This window comes from Phalaenopsis equestris, unplaced genomic scaffold (genome assembly GCF_001263595.1).
Source record: "Phalaenopsis equestris unplaced genomic scaffold, ASM126359v1 Scaffold000036, whole genome shotgun sequence".
NCBI lineage: Eukaryota > Viridiplantae > Streptophyta > Magnoliopsida > Asparagales > Orchidaceae > Phalaenopsis > Phalaenopsis equestris.
The window spans coordinates 1,998,940-2,019,698 of record NW_018164478.1 but is presented as its reverse complement, the minus strand read 5'-3'; the positions used below and the strand labels follow the sequence as shown (position 1 = coordinate 2,019,698).

Sequence of the window (20,759 nt, the reverse complement as noted above, 5' to 3'; positions counted from 1 at the left end):
GCTCAAATGCGTAAAACATTGTTGAAGAATTTTGAAGTGTTGGTTTTGGAAAAATTTTGACATCCGAACTCTGCATGTCCGGACAACAGCTCGGATGCAGCAGAGGAGGGGAGGAATCGGACCTCCGCCCTCCTCGCTGCATCTGGGCCGTTGTCCTGACATCCGGTGTCCGGATGTCAAAAATTTTCTTGAGCTCTCTTCTGCTGGAAAAAGGAAATAAAAAAGAGCTTCCATAAAGTGTGGCAATTCATATAAGCTTAGATGAATGCTCGAGAATCCAACTGTTTTTTTAATGAAAATTATTCTAATTATTCCTAAGAGAATAATTCTAATTTTTAAGCACATGATTTTAATTGAGCTCGATTATTGCACTTTTGACCTTACAATTACATGACAAGTTGAATTTGAAGCCATCTTCCTTATTGTTTTTCAGAAGTCAAAAGCCAAAATCATTTTGATCTCTGATTTTATTTTTTGTTAGTGAATTTTATTGATTAATGAAATGTATGCAGATCTTCCAGAATTAAAAAAACGTTAGACCCTAAATTAAATATCACCAGAAACATTTCAAACTAATTTAATCAACACGCAAAGTCGTGAACACACTAAATCATTCTTACACAGCATAATATAGAAACAGAAGAACTGTTGAAATGAAATAGAAGCTAATCAGTCCCTTTACATTAATAAATAATTATGTATGGAACTAATAATTAATTTACGGATATACATCAATGTGGCAGCATGTAAGGCTAGCGGTGGCGGCGGCTGTTGGGCTCTCTCTGGCAATTGAAATAAACGGTGGCGACGGGCAGGCCGAGTTCATGTTCGGCGGCGAACAGCCGTGTCTTGAAATTGGTGCGGCTGGTGAAGGGACTCATTTCTTCTATTCTCTTCTTTTGCTGGAAGAGGATGAATACGTAGTGGTGGCCGAGGTGACATGTATGGAACAATTTCTTCCCCTGTTCCATTTCATTTCATCATCACTAGCTCTTGTATCATATGCATATATTGAGTGAACTGTTAAAATAGTCATCTACTATTTATATGGGGTTATTTTAGTCCCAGAGTTTATAGAATTATCACAATAATCTCAGACTTTTTAAATTGAGGTTGAAACAATCCCCATAGAGGATTAATATAACTCAATTTTAAAATAGTTGTGAACTATTTTGGCACTTCTATAAGCTCTGAGGCTAACCGGCTCTATGTAAATAGTAGGGTATTATTTTGACACTTTACATTTATATATATATATATATATATATATATATATAAGTTAACATCTACAATAGGCATTTACATACATAGCACACAATTCTTATATATTTACACATTACCATATATCTAAAGTCCTAAATTTTCATGCAAATCTTTGACAACATATCAGAAGTACCACCATCTGTATCTTTTTAAAATTGAAAATTTCATTTTCATGCATTGATTTATGAAACCAAAATGTCAATGGTGTATGTGTCAAAGTCTAGATATTGATATGCAAAAACATAAGAATTGCGATGTATGTAAATTTCTTTAAATTATAATGATATGGTGAGATATTTTATTTTAAGAAATTGAATTGGCATGAGGATGGATCCTGAATTCATTAAATATATTTTAAGTATGGTATATGAGCTATAAATCAAAAATTATTTATTTTATTTAAATAAATTTAAAGATTTTGAGTTTTATTGAGCTAATTTTATTATATTATGGAACAATTTTTTTCGCATGGATTCACCATTTGTATCTAAAATCCTTCAATTTCAATTCGGCATGTGAGCCGGTGATCCGTGCCACCTAAGAGTAGGTGACGCCCACATTTTGGAGCCCTCACGTGCTAGATAAATTCAAAATAATATTACCATTCATAATTGTAAACAAAAAAAATATATATTTTTCTCTAATAAATTTTTTTTGTACTTATCATTTTAAATTATCTTCAAAATTACGAGCATATATATATATATAATGAAGTTATATTTTTCATATATTAGATGTCGATTACGGCTTTCAAAACAACTTGTTGTTGGCGAACAGCTCGTTTTCGGCTCGTGTTAGGCTGATTCGCTAAGTTAACGAGCCGAACATAAACAAGTATTTGTTCGTTAGTGTTCGACTCGTTTTGAGTTGAAATACTACTAATCAATTTTATATACATATATCTATGATGAGTTGTATTTTTTAAAACTTTAATTGACTACAAGGCTACAAAGATTTATAATCAATTAAAAGTATTAATTAAGAAAATATAATAAAAATTATTAAATTAGAATCAAATGATGTTTAAATCTTGTCCCAATCATTAACATCTTATGGCTACGTGATTAGGGTTGTCAAAACGACTCTTTGTTCGTGAATCACCTTTTGAGCTCGAAATATAAACGAGCTGAAAACGAGCAGAGCCTGGGCTCGCTCATGTTCGGCTCGTTTACGCCCCTAATGTCGATCGACTACGTATATATAAATATCTATGAATTTTATAACTAATTAGTAATAACTAAAATGAAGAATGTACCTTTGGAAGGATCAGTCCCACCGGGAATATTGACCACCAACCTGATCAACCAGCAAATTAAATTAATTAGGTACACATCAAAAATCTTATAACAGTGACTGATATAAATAATTAAATAATATGTTGTTTCTATAATATATCAAAAAATGCAATCTACTAATCAAATTAATAAAAGCTTGTGGTTATACTACCAGTGTATAAACTCCCTCATTATGGGCTCACTTGGACTGGGTGCATCCGGATCTGTCATAACCTACACCCCAAAAAAGAATCTACTAAAGAGCTGCATGCTCTGCACAATCTAAAATATTATCTACACAAACATATGAAACAAACAATAATATGATTGAGTTGGTATTACCAAGGTATAGAGTTCAGAGATATTTCCAGAGATGTAGAGTGCGGGTGGGTTGGCGGCCATGGATGGCTTCACAGCACAGCCATTGTTAATATGCTTCGGACCATAATTTACAGACATAGAGACTGTGGGAACGAAGAGATCCACCACCTCCCCTATCACTCTCCCCACCACCAATGGCTCCACAAAGGTTGATATCATGGCCAAGAGAGAGAGAGAGAGAGAGAGAGAGAAGGATTTCAGAAGCTAGATTGTTCTGGCTCTGAAGAGAAGAAAGGAGCTTATTAATTACTTATATATCCAGAGCTTTTAGAGGAACTTAGTACAGTATTTTTTTTCTTGAATTTAGAATATTTATTTATTTTTTTATTTGCTTGTTTACATTCTTATTTCCATGCATGCATGGAAACTTGTGTAACACACTCCACGTGGGCGGTAGAGAAGGCATATAGAGACGTGTGTATGATGAAAATAATAGGTGAGGTTTTTTAAGCAGATAAAACAAACGTGAGTTTGGTCACTGATTCAAAAAGCAAAGGTAGATGAAAACATGAAACTTCGGTCGGGTTAAAAGTTGCCCATAAAATATCCTGTAACATGCATCTTAAGATAAGGGTAGACATGTAATTAATTATATTGTGTCTCCCTTTTCTCTATAAATATAATAATGATTTCATGGAAAACTCATTAGGGTGCATTTCACTTGCTATCTCAAAAAAATATTACCTCTGGAGTTCAGACACAAAGCTGTGTGCGAACTCCAATGAAATCTCTTGACATGACTCAGCCGTCTTTCTTCTAAAACAAAATCCTTTGCGCCGAAAAAATCTCTAGTTTCTTCTTACGCCAGAGCGATGTTATCAATCCCTCACTCATGTCGAATGAGAAATATTGCTGATAGAATATATAAAAAAATGATGAGACGTTTGAAAAAGAGGTGAGGGAAAATGAAAAAATAATGAAGTGATGTTTGAAATTGTATTATCTATCTCATTCATCTATACATTCTATTCTTTGGATGTGATTCACGAACAAATCAAAGTTCAACATCAAATATGGTATTTATTAAAATATAATCTTATAACTATTAAAAATATTCATAAAATTTTTAAGATAATTCTTTTTTTCTCTCTTTTAAATCAAAAAAACTTTTCCTCCTCGAGCAAAATCATATGAAGAGCTCATGAAGAAATGTTTGCCCAAAAAAGTGTATGATGTTTAGTAACTATTATAAGAGTTTTATTTTTAAAGGAAATTGTGCATGTTGCCTTATGATGCAAAAAATCATCTTTTACTATTTTACATGAAAACCCTTCCATGAACAGCAAACAAAAAATCAAGTTGCCAATAAAAGTGGGAGGAAGTTTGATGCAATTTTGCTTCACAAGTAAATAATTTGGCCACCTAATAAAGTTAATCTTAATTATTTTAGGAGCGAAGCTTTATTCTTTGAGTAAATCTGTGAATGTCTCTCATTGTTTTGATACATTTTTATATTCATGCCACCCATGCAATTCCTACGTATTTACATATTTAAGACCTAAATATTACTTTCACATATATAACACTCAAATTTTTAATATCACATCAAAAATATATCACTGTTTTGATCTCAAAAGAGTGAAATACATCTTTTCCCTGCATATATAGGCAAATGTCAAGTATGCAAAAATTGAAGTATAGTTGTTAAATATGTAAATACATAGGTTATGCAAGTAAATCTTCCTTAATTTCTTATAATATCCATTTATTATGAATCATCTAAATTTAGCACTGAAATATAATTACTACAAAAATATAGTCTAATTAAGCAAAACATCTATAATCTCTCCTGCCATGCACATGCATAATTCTGGGTCCTCAACTATTTGGTGGTGTGTTATTATCAAGTAAAGACTACAAGGATTAATATGACTAAAATGAATGGATCAGAGGACCAGGCTGCATATTTAGTGCATGTGCATGTACTTATTGGGGTTTTATTTACTTATTTAGTGAGGTTGAGTAGTAAATATGTACTATATAAATTGTGAATCATAATCCCTTGAAAAATAGTACAACAACAACAGCAACAAAGCCTTAATCCCACTACGTGGGGTCGGCTACATGAATCCTTTTTCTCCATTGCTTCCTATTTAGTGTCATATTTTCATTTAGTTCTAGTAAATTTAGATCATTTTTTTATACAATAAGCCCAAGTCTTCCTAGTTCTACCTCTGCCTTTTTTAACACAAGTCGAATCTAAAACATCTACTCTCCTAATCAGATCATCAGATGGTCGACGTTTCATGTGACCAAATCATCTAAGACGTAATGATCGTAATAAATTCTAGAGTTGTTGATTTAATTAATTTGAAATAAATTTAATACAAGCGGATTGATTAATAAATGTATTTATATTAAAATAAGTCTGATTGTTCTAAAATGCATCTCAAACAATTTTTAATCTGAATATTTGAATTAAAATTTTCAACGTTTTTTTTAGTTAAAAATGATATTGTAGTCGATGTTAAACTCGTGCAAACAAAAAAAGACATATTTAGTAAATATGGACAAATAAAAAAAGACATGGTCAAACGGAACCCATCAATGGTCAAAATATACGACACGTGAACGAAAATCTATATTGTCTCACTTCCCTCGGTGGAGGAACAAAAGTCGATCGAAAGATCAAAAAAGTCAATCGACCAACAAAGCCTACCGAGAGAAGAATTGGTCAATCGACAGATAATTCCAAACGACCAGTTGATCCAAGTTTTACCGGCTGCAAGCTATCGAGCGGTGGGAAGATCCAAGAAATTTTTATTTATTTTATTTATATGTTTATTTATTTGTTTATGACTAAATTATCTTGTTTTACATCAAATATATAATTTCAAAGTAAGATGAAATATAACAAATGTATTTGTTTTAGGTGAAACCCAATTAAATATTAAGCCAAAGACCAAATAGTTCTAATTAGTTCACCTGAACCTTTTTATTAATTGATTGAAACGTATGAAGGCGCTTATTAGAGATCATGACAGTATAATAAATAAATAAATAAAGATAAAAGACAAAGGAAAGAAGTTACTGAGTTTACGTCATCAGATTCATTGCTTATAATTCAAAACTAAGTTAAACCCAAAACGAACAAAGAGATGAAACTTGAACTTTTATTTGTAAGGCTGTTAATTTAGCTCGGAGATCATTATTTGCTCGAAAATAAATTCAAATTTTAGCTTTAATTGAGATCGGATCAAAGTAAACAAACTGAGCTATGAGCCGAACTTTTGGATCGAGTTTTTTTTGAGCCAATTTAGAGCTATACATGAATTAGCTCGAACTGATTTGGAATGGGCACATAGTATTTTTTATTTATAAAAATTATATATAGAATGTTAAGGAATCACGAGCTAATTTCGAGAAGGAGCAAATCCAAATAACTCAATGAGATAATTATAATTTCAATTGTGAGCCAGATCGAAACGATTCTGAGCTGAAACAAATCCAAATAACTCAATCGAGCCAACTCATTTTGATTTTGAGTCATAATGAGCTCTATTAAATTTTGACCTAACTCAGCTCGAAACTGCATTCAATGAGTCAAGAGCCAATTTCGAGCCGACTCTAGCTCGTCTCGAAATCTTTTCGCTAACACCTTATATGTAGCACATTAGTTGAAAATAAAGGGAAGAATCTCAAAATATCAAGCAACTTTCCCTAAAAAAATGATTAAATGTTTGAGTTAGAAAAAAATTGAAAAGAAATTGGGTAAAATATCTCTTAATATTATTAAATTTATTATAAGTATAGTATAATTTTAATTTTAGTTTTTCATTAATATTTTATGCTAATCTACAAATAAATTTAATATTTTTGGAAGTCATTGTAACTATTTAAATATATTAAATGATTAATCAAATTTATGCGACTAAATTTACTATATTATTTAGATAACCATTCTCTTAAAAATTATGTTGGAACAACTTTCAGTTAATTTCTTTTCTTATTTATAAGATAGCTCCTTAGAAAATATATGAAAATTAATCAGATTTTTGTTTTATTTATTATTATTATTATTATTATTTTATGTCACACTATTATAGTATAGCATCATTAGACACACAACTGCATGAGATGAACTACGAATTTAAATAACATATTATAGAATTTTTAATCTTCAATTCTATTTTAGATCCTCGGTATGTATATTGATCGTTCAGAATTGAGGATACTTGTAACTTACAATTCTAAGTTTGTTTTTCTGTATATGTGAAGTCTTCATGATAAAATTTATAAGTTACAAGTATCCTCAATTCTGAACGATCAAAATACATGAATAGAGATTATCCTTGGAATCTTATGATTCATTTGAAAATAATTTTTGCTTTGACAATTAGTATTCAGTTTCGTTGGCTTTTCATTCATCAAGAAGGGAATAAGTGTGCAGATTGGGCTGCAAAGCAAGGGATGAAGACTCAAAAAGCTATTTTTACTAATAAATTCCCTAAAATTCTTAATTGTTTTATTAGGGGTGATATGACGAATTCCCCGTATATTTGTACCTCTTCTTGATTGTGTCTTTTAGATAGATTTGGGTGTATTGTTAGTTGTATTGTTTATTTTAAAATTGGAACCATTTTATTTTTTTGTATAAGTTGTATCCAATTTTGGTTAAGTACCTTCTCTTATGTGTTTGTAATTTATATATATATATATATATATATCATATATCCCTATACGGAGTGCGGCAGCCGATGGCCTCAAAGGTGCTAAGAAAATTGCATTAAAAACAAATTCCATCATTTGATTAAATGCATTGAAGAATTTTTTTTTGTAAGATTTATACTTAAATTGTATTTTAATTTTTCATCTTAACATTTAAAAGCATATTTTGACGCATAATAGTAAATTTTTTTCCTCTAAAGATTCAAAATCTCAACACAACATAGATTCATTACATCAACTTTTCCGCCACAGATACATGAACAAGAACCAAAACAGATTTAAAAAGGCATCCGATTTCAGGTAAGGGTCTTTTACATACCTATCAGACACTTTATTAATTTATATACCGACCATATAAATGTTTATTTATAACCAATTCTTTCAAATATATAATTATTATTGACTTCTAAAAGCAAAACAACTTTGTATGCATAAAGTAGTACAACAACAACTACTCTGAATAACTAAATCAACATGAGTACATTTAAAAACATACAAGAATTCTAAAAAATAGAAAACACAAACATAAATTTCCAACAATGTCCCTCAATTTTCATTAAAAATAAATAATGGACTTCTAAATTCTTAATGATTGAACTAAAATCAATGAAAACACTAAACAATGAAAATGAATCTAAAGCCTATTAAAGGCAAATACAAAAGACTTTAAAATAAGCCAAAAAGCACACCAAATTACAGCATTCCACCGCACTGGAATATTGCAGGCTTTACGGAACTAGATTTGCAAGAAATAGCTCCAAGATAGCAATGTTGTTGGTCATTGTACAATCAGTGAAAAAACTAATATCACAGTCAAAACAAAGCAGTTGGACAAAACTAAGTTTGTAATCTCCCCCAAGCTTCCACTGGATTAGGTTGAGGTTTAGATGGAGGAAAAAAACAAAAGAAACAACAGTACACTATAACTACATCCTCAGACCTAATAGCTCATGGAACAAAGATCCATAGCAGATCAGCAGCAAAAATCATCCCTCTCCCTCCTATAGGGGTGCGGTGGTCAACGGCCTGAAAGGTACCGAGAAAATTCATTTAGAACAAATTAAATATTTTGATGAAAGCATTGGACCAACAGTTCTATAACTGCAAAATGCAAAAGGAAAAAAATCTCCTTGCTACACTATATTCTTCAACATAACTGCTAAATGAACCCAATAAATATATATATTAATTTTTTTTTCAAAATCATAAAGATAACCAATGCTGTTCTTGTATAATTTATAAAACAATGGTGTCATCTATACAAAGCACAATAATAAAGCCATCCTATCCGCCTACGCAACATTTGTGTTAGAAAAATTGTTAAACGTTTTATTGGCTTTAAAAATAATTTAAAAAAAAAACTACTAATCATAATCTTCAAAAGTATACCTAGGGCAACCACTGTACTCATAAAATACTTGAACCCTACCATATAAAGATGACAGATATAGTCACCACAATAGATCAAGATCAACCAAAATCCACTTTATCATTAAAATATTCAGGCCACATGATTCAGGTCCAGGATCAAGAACTGAGAGATCTTCGATGAACTTCCACCATGTTGGACAACTACACTTTTCTTCCACACTTTTGAATAGTCAGCAAAAAGTTGCTAGACCATAAACATGGTGGCCCTAAACAATCTGCAACCTGCAGATTGGGCCCTTTGGCCACTTTATGCACATCGAAGGTAATCATAGAATGATCCGGGTGTTCTTCTCCCAAGGATGCTCCAAGGTAGCATCAAAAGGAAAAGAATTACCAACAAGACTTGTTCTCTTATTTACCTCGATATGACCACAAGTGATCCATAGACCCAACGGAGAACAATTGAAGAAAAAAAAAATGATAAATAAATGAACTCATGAAAAAATGGTACTAGATTCCTAGGACATTAAAGGAAAATGATATATTTAAGGGGAAAAAAATTAAAAAAAAACTCTAATTGTAACAATGATATTAATTAAGATAGGTAAATTGATGGGATAACTTTAGCTCATTGAGTGTAAAACATGATGACGACGAAAAAATAAAACAAATTGTTAAATAAACCCTTTTAAATGACGCTAAACAAGAGAGCTCTATTCAATGAAAAATATTCTACTAAACTAAAACATATTTTTTAAAAAAAAGCAAAATGAAATTAAAGTGACATATAGTATGTAATACTTACTCTTCACCAACTATTCTTCTCTTAGATTGATTAGTTTTCCTCTTCTTTAATCTCTTTTTCTTGTTTCTTGAAATGATAGTTTGCGAACTAACAGCAGTCATCGGCAAACCCAGAGATGGCATCTGATAATTTATTTGATTGCTTTGAGCAATGTTCACCCATGGAGAAGTATAAGGAACCCAACTTGACCCAGTAGGTAAACTTCCTGATGAGAGGATTAGAACTAAAATCAAATTGTCTCCATAATTTAGGTCAATTTGCAATAGAACGTGATTTTTAAAGCTGTTTAAAAACTGAGCTCTAAGAAAAAGTAATAATGATTTGCTTACCAGTGGCTGCAGCAGCCATTAGCTCTGTTCCATTAATTGCAGCATTAGGATCATCACTATTAATTTGACTTCTCAAAGCAGGATTCCCAGCAGTAGCATTACAATTCACCGTTGCATAAAGTCTACCCTTTGTCTTGATAATTTGAGCCATGTCAGTAACAGTGGCTGAATTTTCTGCAAAGGTATTTAAAACTTCCTCATACCAAATATTAACATATTTTCAACCATTTTTTAAATTCATACAAGTAAATAGAAGAATCAAACCTAAAATAGAATCAATAACAACACATGCTGCATTTTGTTCAGCTTCTCTTTTGCTCCTTCCAGCAAATCCAACATAAGTATTCCCATCAAAAATAACAGTTGTGGTAAATATTGGAAGAAGTCCATCTTGTTGACTAGTGGTATATGATGGTCTGCCTTTCTTTAGCTTAGCTGCATACTCATTAAGGATCAATTTGCAAAATGCCGGGTCCTGCTAAATAGAAGGCAACATTAAAAAATTTTAAAATATCCTGAACTATTGATTTTGAGAGAAAAATACACACACACAAATTACATCAACTTTTCTCTTTCAACATTACAATAGCAAGTCGTAAAATATAAATAATTTAAAAATAAAAAACGCATATATAAACAAATAATATAGTTTAATATAAAGCTATTTCTCAAAAGCAAAAGAAATGTGTAAAACTAGATCTACTTTCATAAATGATGATAGGAATACCTTGCGAATATTAAAAGAACCCTCATTTTTAAACTTTACAGATATAAATTCAAGTGCAATTTTTGCAACATCTTGTTCTGCTTCTTTTCGTTGAGAAAATGTATACGGAGAAGTGAATTGCAACCCATCTAACAATATTGTAGCCCGAAACCTGGGTGCATGTGGTTCACCTTCATTAATAGTTGAATACGACGGAAGTGGTAATCCTGATCTTTGTGCATACTCCTGTAAGCGATTTTTATGCACATGGTGTCCTAATACACATAAAAAAAATTAAAACACGTGCATGTAATCAAAATATATGACAATATGGTTTATTTACTGATTTGATAAAATTAAATAGATGATGAACAAGTTATACAAACTATTACTTACCAAAAAATAACAAAACATAACAAAAAATTACAATGACCCAAACTTATAAATGAAGCAAGGAATCCAGACATCAATATCACAATCAAACCTTAATTAAGAAAAATCAATATCCCTCCCTCTTGCTCTTCATGCCTACGCGTGCAAACATATATACATGCATGAATGCATACATATGTATACACAATTTAATGCATATTCATTAATATATTGCATTGTCCCTCTCTTATAAGCCACCTGTTCTCCACCATCTTATCATGGTTTGTAAATGAGTGATATGTTTAATAGTCTTTTTGTAATTTCTTGCACTCAACAGTAACGTCATTTCTTCAAAGCTTCTTACTGTCCCCGTTTCTCTTCCTTCATCTCTTTACATTTAAATGGGTATGAGTTCAAAGATACTATAGCAATAACATAGTAGATAAATATGCAGTTTATATAAGCGTTAATTCAAGTATTACATCATCTATTCATATGGTTTTCCAACTAATGATGGTTCTTCCAAAACTAAATCAAACTTACTTTGCTTAAATACCAACTCTCCATGCTACCATTCATCTCAAAAACTCAAAATTAATGTGCCGAAAAGTATGTCCTCTCTCACTCTCAAACTAATTAAAACTTATTAGCCTAAAATTGTGCCACCCCTCTCCTCCCCGCTGGGCTGTGAATTTTTAGACTGAGCTGAGCTACGAGCCAAAATTGTGAATCGAATTTTTTTCAAACCGACCCCAGCTAAGCTCGAAATTGGATCTTTAACAGTGTATGGTAGTAATTTTGGGAATTTAGCTTGAAGATCATTAATTACTCAAAATTTGATTAGAATTCCGACGCAAATCGAGATCTAATCAAACTAAACGAGTCGAGCTACGAGCCAAAATTTTGGATCAATTTTTTTAAAAAAAATTAAAATTTTGAGCAAGCCCCAGCTCGGCTTGAAACCAGATTGTTAACAGCCCTAAAATTTCCCTCAATAGAATCACCTACCAACTAACATGGTTAAATTGAGCTTACAAATGCTCCATTATTATCTCATAGATGGTCACTGTTGATTCACTTTGATATTGCCCACAGTTAAATTCATCCACTCTATTAAAAGGTCACTGCCAAGCCTCATTTTTAAGATTGTTCTTTTCATACTACAAACTTATTCTTTGAATATGTGAACCTTCAGTTGAACATAGTTGTAAATGACATGTAGATATCATAAACATATTTCACTTAGAATGCTTTAGCTAGTATTCATTTCTAAACTCAAAAAATTATAAATCTAAACTAAATTCTTATTCCTATAGAATCAATATTTTCACAAAAGTAAACTAAAAGAAGGCCTAAAAAAACAAAAACTTCACACCCTTGGTGTATACTATTTAAACTCTAAAAAATGAAGCCTGGAACTATCCAATCAAGGTATCAAATAGTCTAGGCATTAAACTAATTTCAATGTTCCAAGTTGATTATATTGTTAGGCATCATCATGCCTCATCTTCAAAGAATATGAATACCCATTAGTGGAGCTTCCCTTTATTCGCTTTATAACTAGGAGCAATTTTACCATCACCTACAACATTATTATGAAGTCAAATTTAAAAAACAAAATTTTAGCTGGTAAACGAGGTAAAAATAGAGAATAATCAAAACTATAAGGTCAACATCACCAACAATACCTTGGCAAGGAAAAGAACCATCCATGCCTAATGCATCGTGACTCTTGTGTTAACTGCCAATAAGCAATCCAAGTGTAACAGATGACCATCAACACTAAACAATACTAGTCGTGACTCTTACAACCCAGTATGTAAGTCATGCACAAGCATGCAACCATGTTTGAAGATTCATGGGCAATTCAACAGTAGTTTTTTAGGGAAAAAGTAATCATTCATCTTCGATTTCATGTGAAAAAAAATTACAACATAAATAGAGGGGGTGGCTCCCATATTAGGAACTAAATCAACCATAATTCCTCGTGATAAAAATAATAGAAAATAAAATAAGAATTAAAACATGAGCTCTAATTGACAAGAAAATAAAAGATGCTAAAATAAACTCTTTAAATAATTTTAACAGCCCGCTCAAGTTGGAGCATAGATATCTATTATGACCAACTTGCTAATAACGAGCTCAAAGTTAGGCATGAACAGCCCTTTGGTGAAGACATCCCCTATTTGTTGAGCAGTAGGAATAAATGGCAAGCAAATAGCTTCACAATCAACCTTCTCTTTTATAAGTGTTTGTCGATCTCCACATGCTTATTGTCATCATGTTGAACAATATTTTCTGCAACACTTATGGTAACTTTATTATTACAGAATAATTTCATAGGCATATTTATTAAAATCCATAACTCTTCAAGAATTCTCTTCAGCCATAACATCTCACATACTTCATTAGCCATAGCTCGATATTCTGTTTTGGCAATACTCCCCTTGCAACCAAATTTTGTTTCTTATTTCGCCAAGTAATCAGCTTTCCACAGGCGTAAGTATGGTATCTGAAAGTTGATCTCATGTTAACAACTGACTTTGCCAAATCTGCATCGGTGTGGTCTTCTAAAAGAGTGAGCCCTTGCCCAGCTTATTTTTTAGGTATATGAGAACATGTTAACTGTTTCAAGGTATTTTCTAATAGGAAAAACGCATAAATCGACTTAACAAACTCACAACAAAGCGATATCTGGTCGTGCATGTGAAAATTAAATCAGCTTTCCCGCCAACTTTTGATATCGAGTTGTATTCACTGGGTCACATTCTTTTCATCTCCCAATTTTTGATTGAAATCAACTGTAGTGTATGCGAGCCTACAACCACTCATCCTAGTTTCCTGTAGAAGGTAAAGAACATAATTCCTTTAGGAAGCAACAATTCCTTGGTCTAAAAGACTAAAGAGAGGGAAGCCTTCAATCGATTCATTTCAAATATGTTATCTCCGATGAGAATTATATCATAAATATACGATGAGTATAACTATCTTCCCATAATTTGAAACTTGCAAAATATTGTATGCCTTGTCGTCAAGTATACCACTTATTTTTAACAAGCAATGTAAACTTCTCAATCCACGCTCTCGGTGACTGCTTCAACCCGTACAAGGAATTTTTTTAGTTCACAAATTTTTTCAACTAACTCATTAAACCTCGGAAGTGCATCCATATACACTTCTTACTCCAAGTCCCCATTAAGGAAGGCAATATTTATATCCAAATATTGTAGGGGCCAGTTAAGATTAGTTGCAAATGACAAAGTACCCTTACAGAATTTAGTTTTGCAACTATAGCGAATGTTTCTAAATAATCAATGTAATCAATGTCATATGTTTGAGTAAATTCTTTAGCAACCGGTCTATCCTTATGCAGTTCTAAGAAGTCGTAGAATTGTACTTGATTGCAAACACCCATTTGCATCAGATAGTTGTCTTTCCTATAGGAAGATCAACCACTTCCCATGTGTCATATTTTACAAAAGCTTTCACCTCCTCAAAAACAACCTCCTTCCACTAAGGAACTTTTAGAGCATCCTGCACGGTTCTAGGAATCTCCATATGCAATAATTAAGAGGTAAAAGCACGGAAAGTGGGTATGAGGCATTCATATGACACATAATAGAACAATAGATGTTGGGTGCAAAACATTTCCCCAATGGTAAGGCTAGACTCATTAGAAACGGGATTCAAACTAGGCTCAAATTTAGGACTAGAAGATTCTGAATTTAAAGATGAAGTGGACTGAACAAGAGAAAATATTAGTGACGGCATTGCCTAGATTAACAAATTATGGATTGTGCAAAGGATTTCTAGACTCTTTCTTTTGGGTTTTCCTATGTCACGAGTAAATAGGTTCAAGCGGTAACACGGTTGTCTTTCTTTTTCCTGTTTTTTTGTTGTTATGAGCGTCATGATATGAAATTGCAGTAACTTTAATATCTAAAAAAAATCGGCGCACTCTCTCCTGATATAATATTGCTTCTGTTTTTAGATTCAATAATTACAATTGGGGACATATAATTTTGGCATTCTTCAATTTGAAAAAAATCTTGAAACTCAGTATACACTTCTTTGTTTTGTTCTCCCCCTTAAAGATGAGATGAAAAAAATATTTAGGAACATAGAGAACATCGTAAATAGTTAACAACGATGAGAGTTTTACAGTTCCTATCCCAACAATTATCGAGAGGGAACCATCTATAATTTTGACATTTTTACTGTCTGCACAATGTCTATATGAAAAAAATAATTTAAAACCAGTCATGATCGATTCAGCCAGAATCCATTATCCATGAATGAAAAAATTTACGAATAACGCTTACAAGGTAGTGGCCAAAGAGTTACGAGGGAAAAACTAACGAATAACAGTTACAAGGCAGTGGCCAAAGAGTTACCCTTTGTACTAAGAAGCAAAACAAAATCAGGGAAAAATTTGGTGATTGGAATAATTTGTGCAAGTGCTATATTTGTTCGTTTCTAAAAGGGGTTGCATTCGAGTTAGCAGGCAGCTCATGATTTTCTTAAACAGTTACTTGATAATCTCAACCTTCACGCTTGGATTTTTATTTCCAATTTGTAAGTTTACCATGAAACTTCCAACATCTCTTTAATGTGCCATGACTTCTTACGATGCTTGCAACATGATTTTTTTTTTTTGCCTTTTTTAAAGTGTCAACCCCTTTTGACACTAGTTGAGTTCTGTTCAATATTAACAGACGATTCCATGTTGCACAACATGTGTTTTCTCCTAGCCTCTTCACGTCTAAATTTCAAAAAAAAAAAAAACTGAGGTTTCTCCTACCGAGGATGTGACCTCAGACTTCAAACTTCAATTAAGACCGACTAAGACATGTAGACTTGATCATTTTTCAAGCATCTTTGAGATTGGTAGTTTCTTCCAAAATGGAAACCCATAAGTGAAGCCTTTTTTGGCATGATTAATAGCTAAGGTCCAACAACTTTAACATGAGTTTGCAACATGCTTATGATAGTCAAAGTTGAAAAAGGAAATTATAACCACCAAAAAAACTTTCAAAGCAGCTTGTTCTATTTCTGAGATCTCCCTCTCCCTCTTCCTCCAACTTAACAAGCTTAAAAAGCAGCTTTTTGCATTTTTTGTGATCTCCCTCCCTCTCCCACCAACTTAACAAGCTTACAAAGCAGCTTTTCGCATTTTTGTGATCTCCCTCCCTCTCCCTCGAACTTTAGAATAAACTACAAACTTATTCATATACAACCATTATCGCCACAAAACTCAAAAACCTTAGACCCTTGCCTATAGCACTTCTTAAAACATGAAAAGTGAGTTCCGACGACCATTCAACCAAGTACTTAAAGGGTCTAGACATTAACTTGATTTTCAATAATGTGAAGTTGATCACATTATCAAGTATCTTTTAGACTGGTAATTTCTTCCAAAATGGAAGCCCATAAGTGAAGTCTTTTTGGGCATGACTAACAACTAAGTGCCAAAAACTTTAACATGAGTCCACAACATGCTTATCATGGTAACAGCTGAAAAAAGAAATTAAAACCATCAAACAAAGTGGTCAAAAATAAAACTTTCTAAAGGGAAGGAACTACTCTTGCACTATGTATTGCGAATCATGTCAACTAACAAGCCTCCATAAAACAATCTGAATGTAATAAAGAACTATCAAGGTATAGGTTAACAATTATCATGTTCCTCACAATTCGTAGAGTGCAATGGAATCATGGAACTGTATTAAACCATGATAGATGATTTATGAGCTACATGGCTTTACCATACTCATTATTCTAAGGGTAGCCATAAGTTTAGCTATAATGCATTGGTTGTGTTTGCTCCATTAATCTAGGCTTCTTGAGCCATTAATAAAACCAAGTAACCCAATGCATAATGTTATAAAAAATCACTTAGTTTGAATTTCCAAAAGTACAATAGGGAACCTACTGGAAAGAAAATTATAAAAGATTGTCAAGAGGACGTCTAGTCCAATCAAGAATACACAATTCAACCAAAATTGGAAATCAATTCATGGGCAATTGGGCAAACAAAAGGAGGAGAGGATGATAAAAGATTGTCAAAAGGATAAGGTTACAATTGTTATGCCCCTCCAATCAATACTAGGCAATTCAATCAAAATTCGAAGAGTAACTAAATGTATGGCTATAATGCATTGGTTGTGTTTCCTCCATTAATTTAGGCATATCAAGTGATTAATAGCACTAAATGTCCCAATGCCCCATGTTATTAAAAAAAATCTCTTGATTTGAATTCCCAAACGTGCAATTGAGCACCTAAAGGCGAAAAATGATAAAAGATTGGCAAGACCAAAAGATTACAAATGTTATGTATCATCCACTCAACAATAGACAAATCAACCAAAATTGGATATAGGATCAAGAGAAAAAGTGGATCAACCATGTATGTGGCTCTAGGGACAGCTAGAAGTTTGTCTATAAAGCCTTGTTTGCCAACTAATATTATGTCAATGTGTAGTTGGCCTCCATCCTTGTCTACTCCCACCCACTACTTTTCTACCCGACAGTCTAGATGATAGTTAAAATGTTGTATTCTAATATGCGTTGAAGTAGGGTTATATTGCATCAACAACTCCACCATGGCTTTATGCCAACAAACTTTCAAAAAGAATTTTCCATCATAGTAAACTCCCTTTCTAAATCCTCGCATCCTTAAGGACTTATGTGTAGTACCCTTGAAATATTACAATTTTAATTCATGATGGAAAGATCTAGACAAAGATCCATATTATACATGTACCTCCACAACTTCAAAATCATTGCAACACAAATGTTGAGCAAAATTCATCTTTACAAAAGTGGTGGTGATTATTTCAAACAAAACAGCCCAACACAATAACAAAGTATCACAACACAACCAAATCCTCTCCCTCTCTTCTTTCCATATTCTCCAATCTATTCACCTTCCGAAACCCACCTAATGCCTTCCATCTCTACATTCCGATTTTCTCCAATCTCTTCTCAAGATCCCCTCTCGAGGCAAACTCCCTCCTGCAATAGCCACTTATCAGCCTTTCTCTCCATTGCAACATCCCTATACCCACCCTATACCCAACCTCCTCGCAACCTCCTCGCTTCCTCTTCTATGTCGTTGTCATTGAAATCACTAAGATGCTTTCAAAAGTTTTAAGCTCTAATGGCATTTTGTTGGTGATTTTTTTACTTGAAAAATCAAAATTCTTCAGCATTGTTAAGTATTTTAATCAGGAAACTAAGCAGAGTAGAGATTGTTGCACAATAGTTGATTAATATTTTAATGAACAATAAAATTATAAATTATTAAGACATTATTTTATTAAACCCTAATCCACAAAAATATCTTCATTGTATTATATTTTATTGTTATCATGGTTAACACTAATGTCTAGCCCTTTTTAGGTTCCTAGGTAGGATGCATACCCAATTAAATCCTAAATCTTGAAAAAGAAACTCAAAATGGTTTAGCTTTAATTAGTCAAGTTTAATAGAATTCTTGTCAAACATATTTAAAAATTTTAATACCCTCAGGATTAGAAAATCTGGACTTACAAGACCTAATAAATACTTCTTTCATCCAAACACCCTTAAATTTATGGATAAGTAATTTTAAAAAAAAGGAAAAAATTTAATCATTAAGAAGCTCAAAAGAATTTTACTTGTAAGTTCTAATAATAATCATAGCATGGATTAAAAAACATCAGCAAGGCAGACCTTACTATGAGGCACCCAAAAAAGTGCCTCGAAGCTTACACTTTAATGGCTATAGTGAGGCTTTCGTTATTCTATTTAATTTTTTAAAAAATATTGTTATGTTACCCATTTACTAAATTTTTTGTATGTTCTTAGTATGAATTTTGTTTTTCGATATTTCGTCAATCCTTTATACTGTGTTTTTTTTCCTTTTAGTTCCATCTTTTTAATTGCTTTAAAAATTTTTGTTTTTTATTATTTTTATTTTTATTAAGTTTTTTGTTGATTGCATGACAATGTCTAATATTATTTTTTTAGTATATTATAATGTTTGATGATACTACAAAAAAATACAACTTCAAAATATGACAGCACAAAAAGATTAACCAAAAAAAGGTTTTGAAAACAAGTTATATTTATTTAAGATATAAATTTAATAACACAAGAATTACAAGTGGCATTAAAAGACCAAAGCTCATTTAGGCTGCGGACACTTCAATGATGAAGCATGCGAAAAGTGTCATGCATGCTTTATGGTGTGTTTATGAACTATTTTTATTTTTATTTATCTTCCCAGCTAGAGGCTTGCACCTAGTCTCATTAAAGCAAAAAGCTTTAGTTCCTGAACTCACCTTTTTAAAGCTTGATCAAAACAACGCCAACAGAAACTCTAAACGAGCAAGTTTCATCTCAAAAGCAAAAGATAATCAAAACATAACAAAAAAACAAAAGAAAATACATAAATCATTTTGCAACGTTCGTGAAAGAGGAATCGTGATGGAAAGCTCTACAAGCTAGTTGGTGTTAAGTCAACCTCATCTTCTAACAATTAGCAATAAGAACCCCGAACTCCCCCAGTAGCCAATAAAAAAACTTCAGAGTTTCGAATAAATGCACCTCAAAACTTCCAATCATAGAGCTTATGCCATAAAAAAAGCCACCACAGAACATTCGGATCAGATAACACAAAAACAATAATTTTTCAAAGCTCACCTACACGCGATGGCTCCGCCGCAACGGTTGGCATCTCCGTGGCTAAGGAAGAGGAAGCAAAAGTGTGTTAGGAAGGGGAAAGAGCTAGGGTTTGGCATAAAAACGCGCCAATCAACGAAAAAATTCATTAAAAAAACCTGGAAAAATTTAGGACGAAGAGTAAATAGTTACAAAACCAAGATCTGAAAGAACTTACATGGATTAGTAATCTCCATCACCGCTTCGGCCATCTTCAGACCGAAAAAAACCTAGCGGTGGAACTTCACATTTGTGTGTTATGGCCGGAGATGCTGTCGGGTTATTAAATGCAAGAGTACCCTTCTATCTAGAGTTTAATTGAAGGGATAGGAAACGTTATATCCACCGTTTATCGGCCTGAAATGAACGGTATCGCTATGCTCGCGATTTGTCTCGCTTGTCATACATGATATATTCTTAAAAGATTTATAGGAGGTTTGCAGAATAATGTATTTAAAATAAAATTTTATAGATTTTATAAAATATCTAAGTTTAAAATCACAATAAAATTGTTATTATTAATTTATCTAAAATAAGATATAATTTTATTTATTCATTCATTTTATATAATTTGGACAATGACTTATCTTATAAAAATGTAAATAATTATTTCATACATGTGAATACATCTTAATATTATGAAAACAAACATGATTATTCGGTTTGTAAGTATCTTATCTTAATATTATGACATCTATCATATTATACATGTAAATATATCTTATTATACATGTAAATATACCTTCTAATATCATATTATACATGTAAATATTATATAATAACTTATCTTCTAATATCATATTTTACATGTAAATATATCTTAATATTATAACATATATCATACGTTTGTCGCATATCGTATGTTTGACTTTTCTCTCATGCATGTT

At 32.1% G+C, this 20,759-nt stretch overlaps 2 protein-coding genes across 4 annotated transcripts; both read right to left on the bottom strand.

The window, feature by feature from the left end:
* Positions 1-601: 601 nt before the first annotated feature.
* On the bottom strand, positions 602-3,127 carry LOC110018869 (protein MOTHER of FT and TFL1 homolog 1-like). The gene is given in 5 exon segments (XM_020716332.1): positions 602-924; positions 926-962; positions 2,519-2,559; positions 2,710-2,771; positions 2,880-3,127. Coding segments are annotated over 5 exon segments (510 nt in total). The 5' UTR covers positions 3,078-3,127; the 3' UTR covers positions 602-752.
* A 5,152-nt stretch (positions 3,128-8,279) lies between these two features.
* LOC110018819 (double-stranded RNA-binding protein 4-like) lies at positions 8,280-20,169 on the bottom strand. 3 transcript variants are annotated; one of them, XM_020716262.1, is made up of 8 exons: positions 20,051-20,086; positions 19,855-19,896; positions 12,858-12,910; positions 10,819-11,072; positions 10,356-10,566; positions 10,092-10,265; positions 9,763-9,967; positions 8,280-8,612 (listed from the first exon to the last, which is right to left on the bottom strand). In XM_020716262.1, exons 3-8 carry the CDS (start codon positions 12,880-12,882, stop codon positions 8,588-8,590), a joined length of 894 nt encoding a protein of 297 aa, XP_020571921.1. In that variant the 5' UTR covers positions 12,883-12,910; positions 19,855-19,896; positions 20,051-20,086; the 3' UTR covers positions 8,280-8,587. The 3 variants fall into 3 exon arrangements, with proteins under 3 accessions (XP_020571921.1, XP_020571920.1, XP_020571923.1); XM_020716261.1 differs by lacking the exon at positions 12,858-12,910 and having other exon boundaries at positions 20,051-20,169; XM_020716264.1 differs by lacking the exons at positions 19,855-19,896; positions 20,051-20,086 and adding an exon at positions 12,696-12,751 and having other exon boundaries at positions 12,858-12,905.
* Positions 20,170-20,759: the final 590 nt, after the last annotated feature.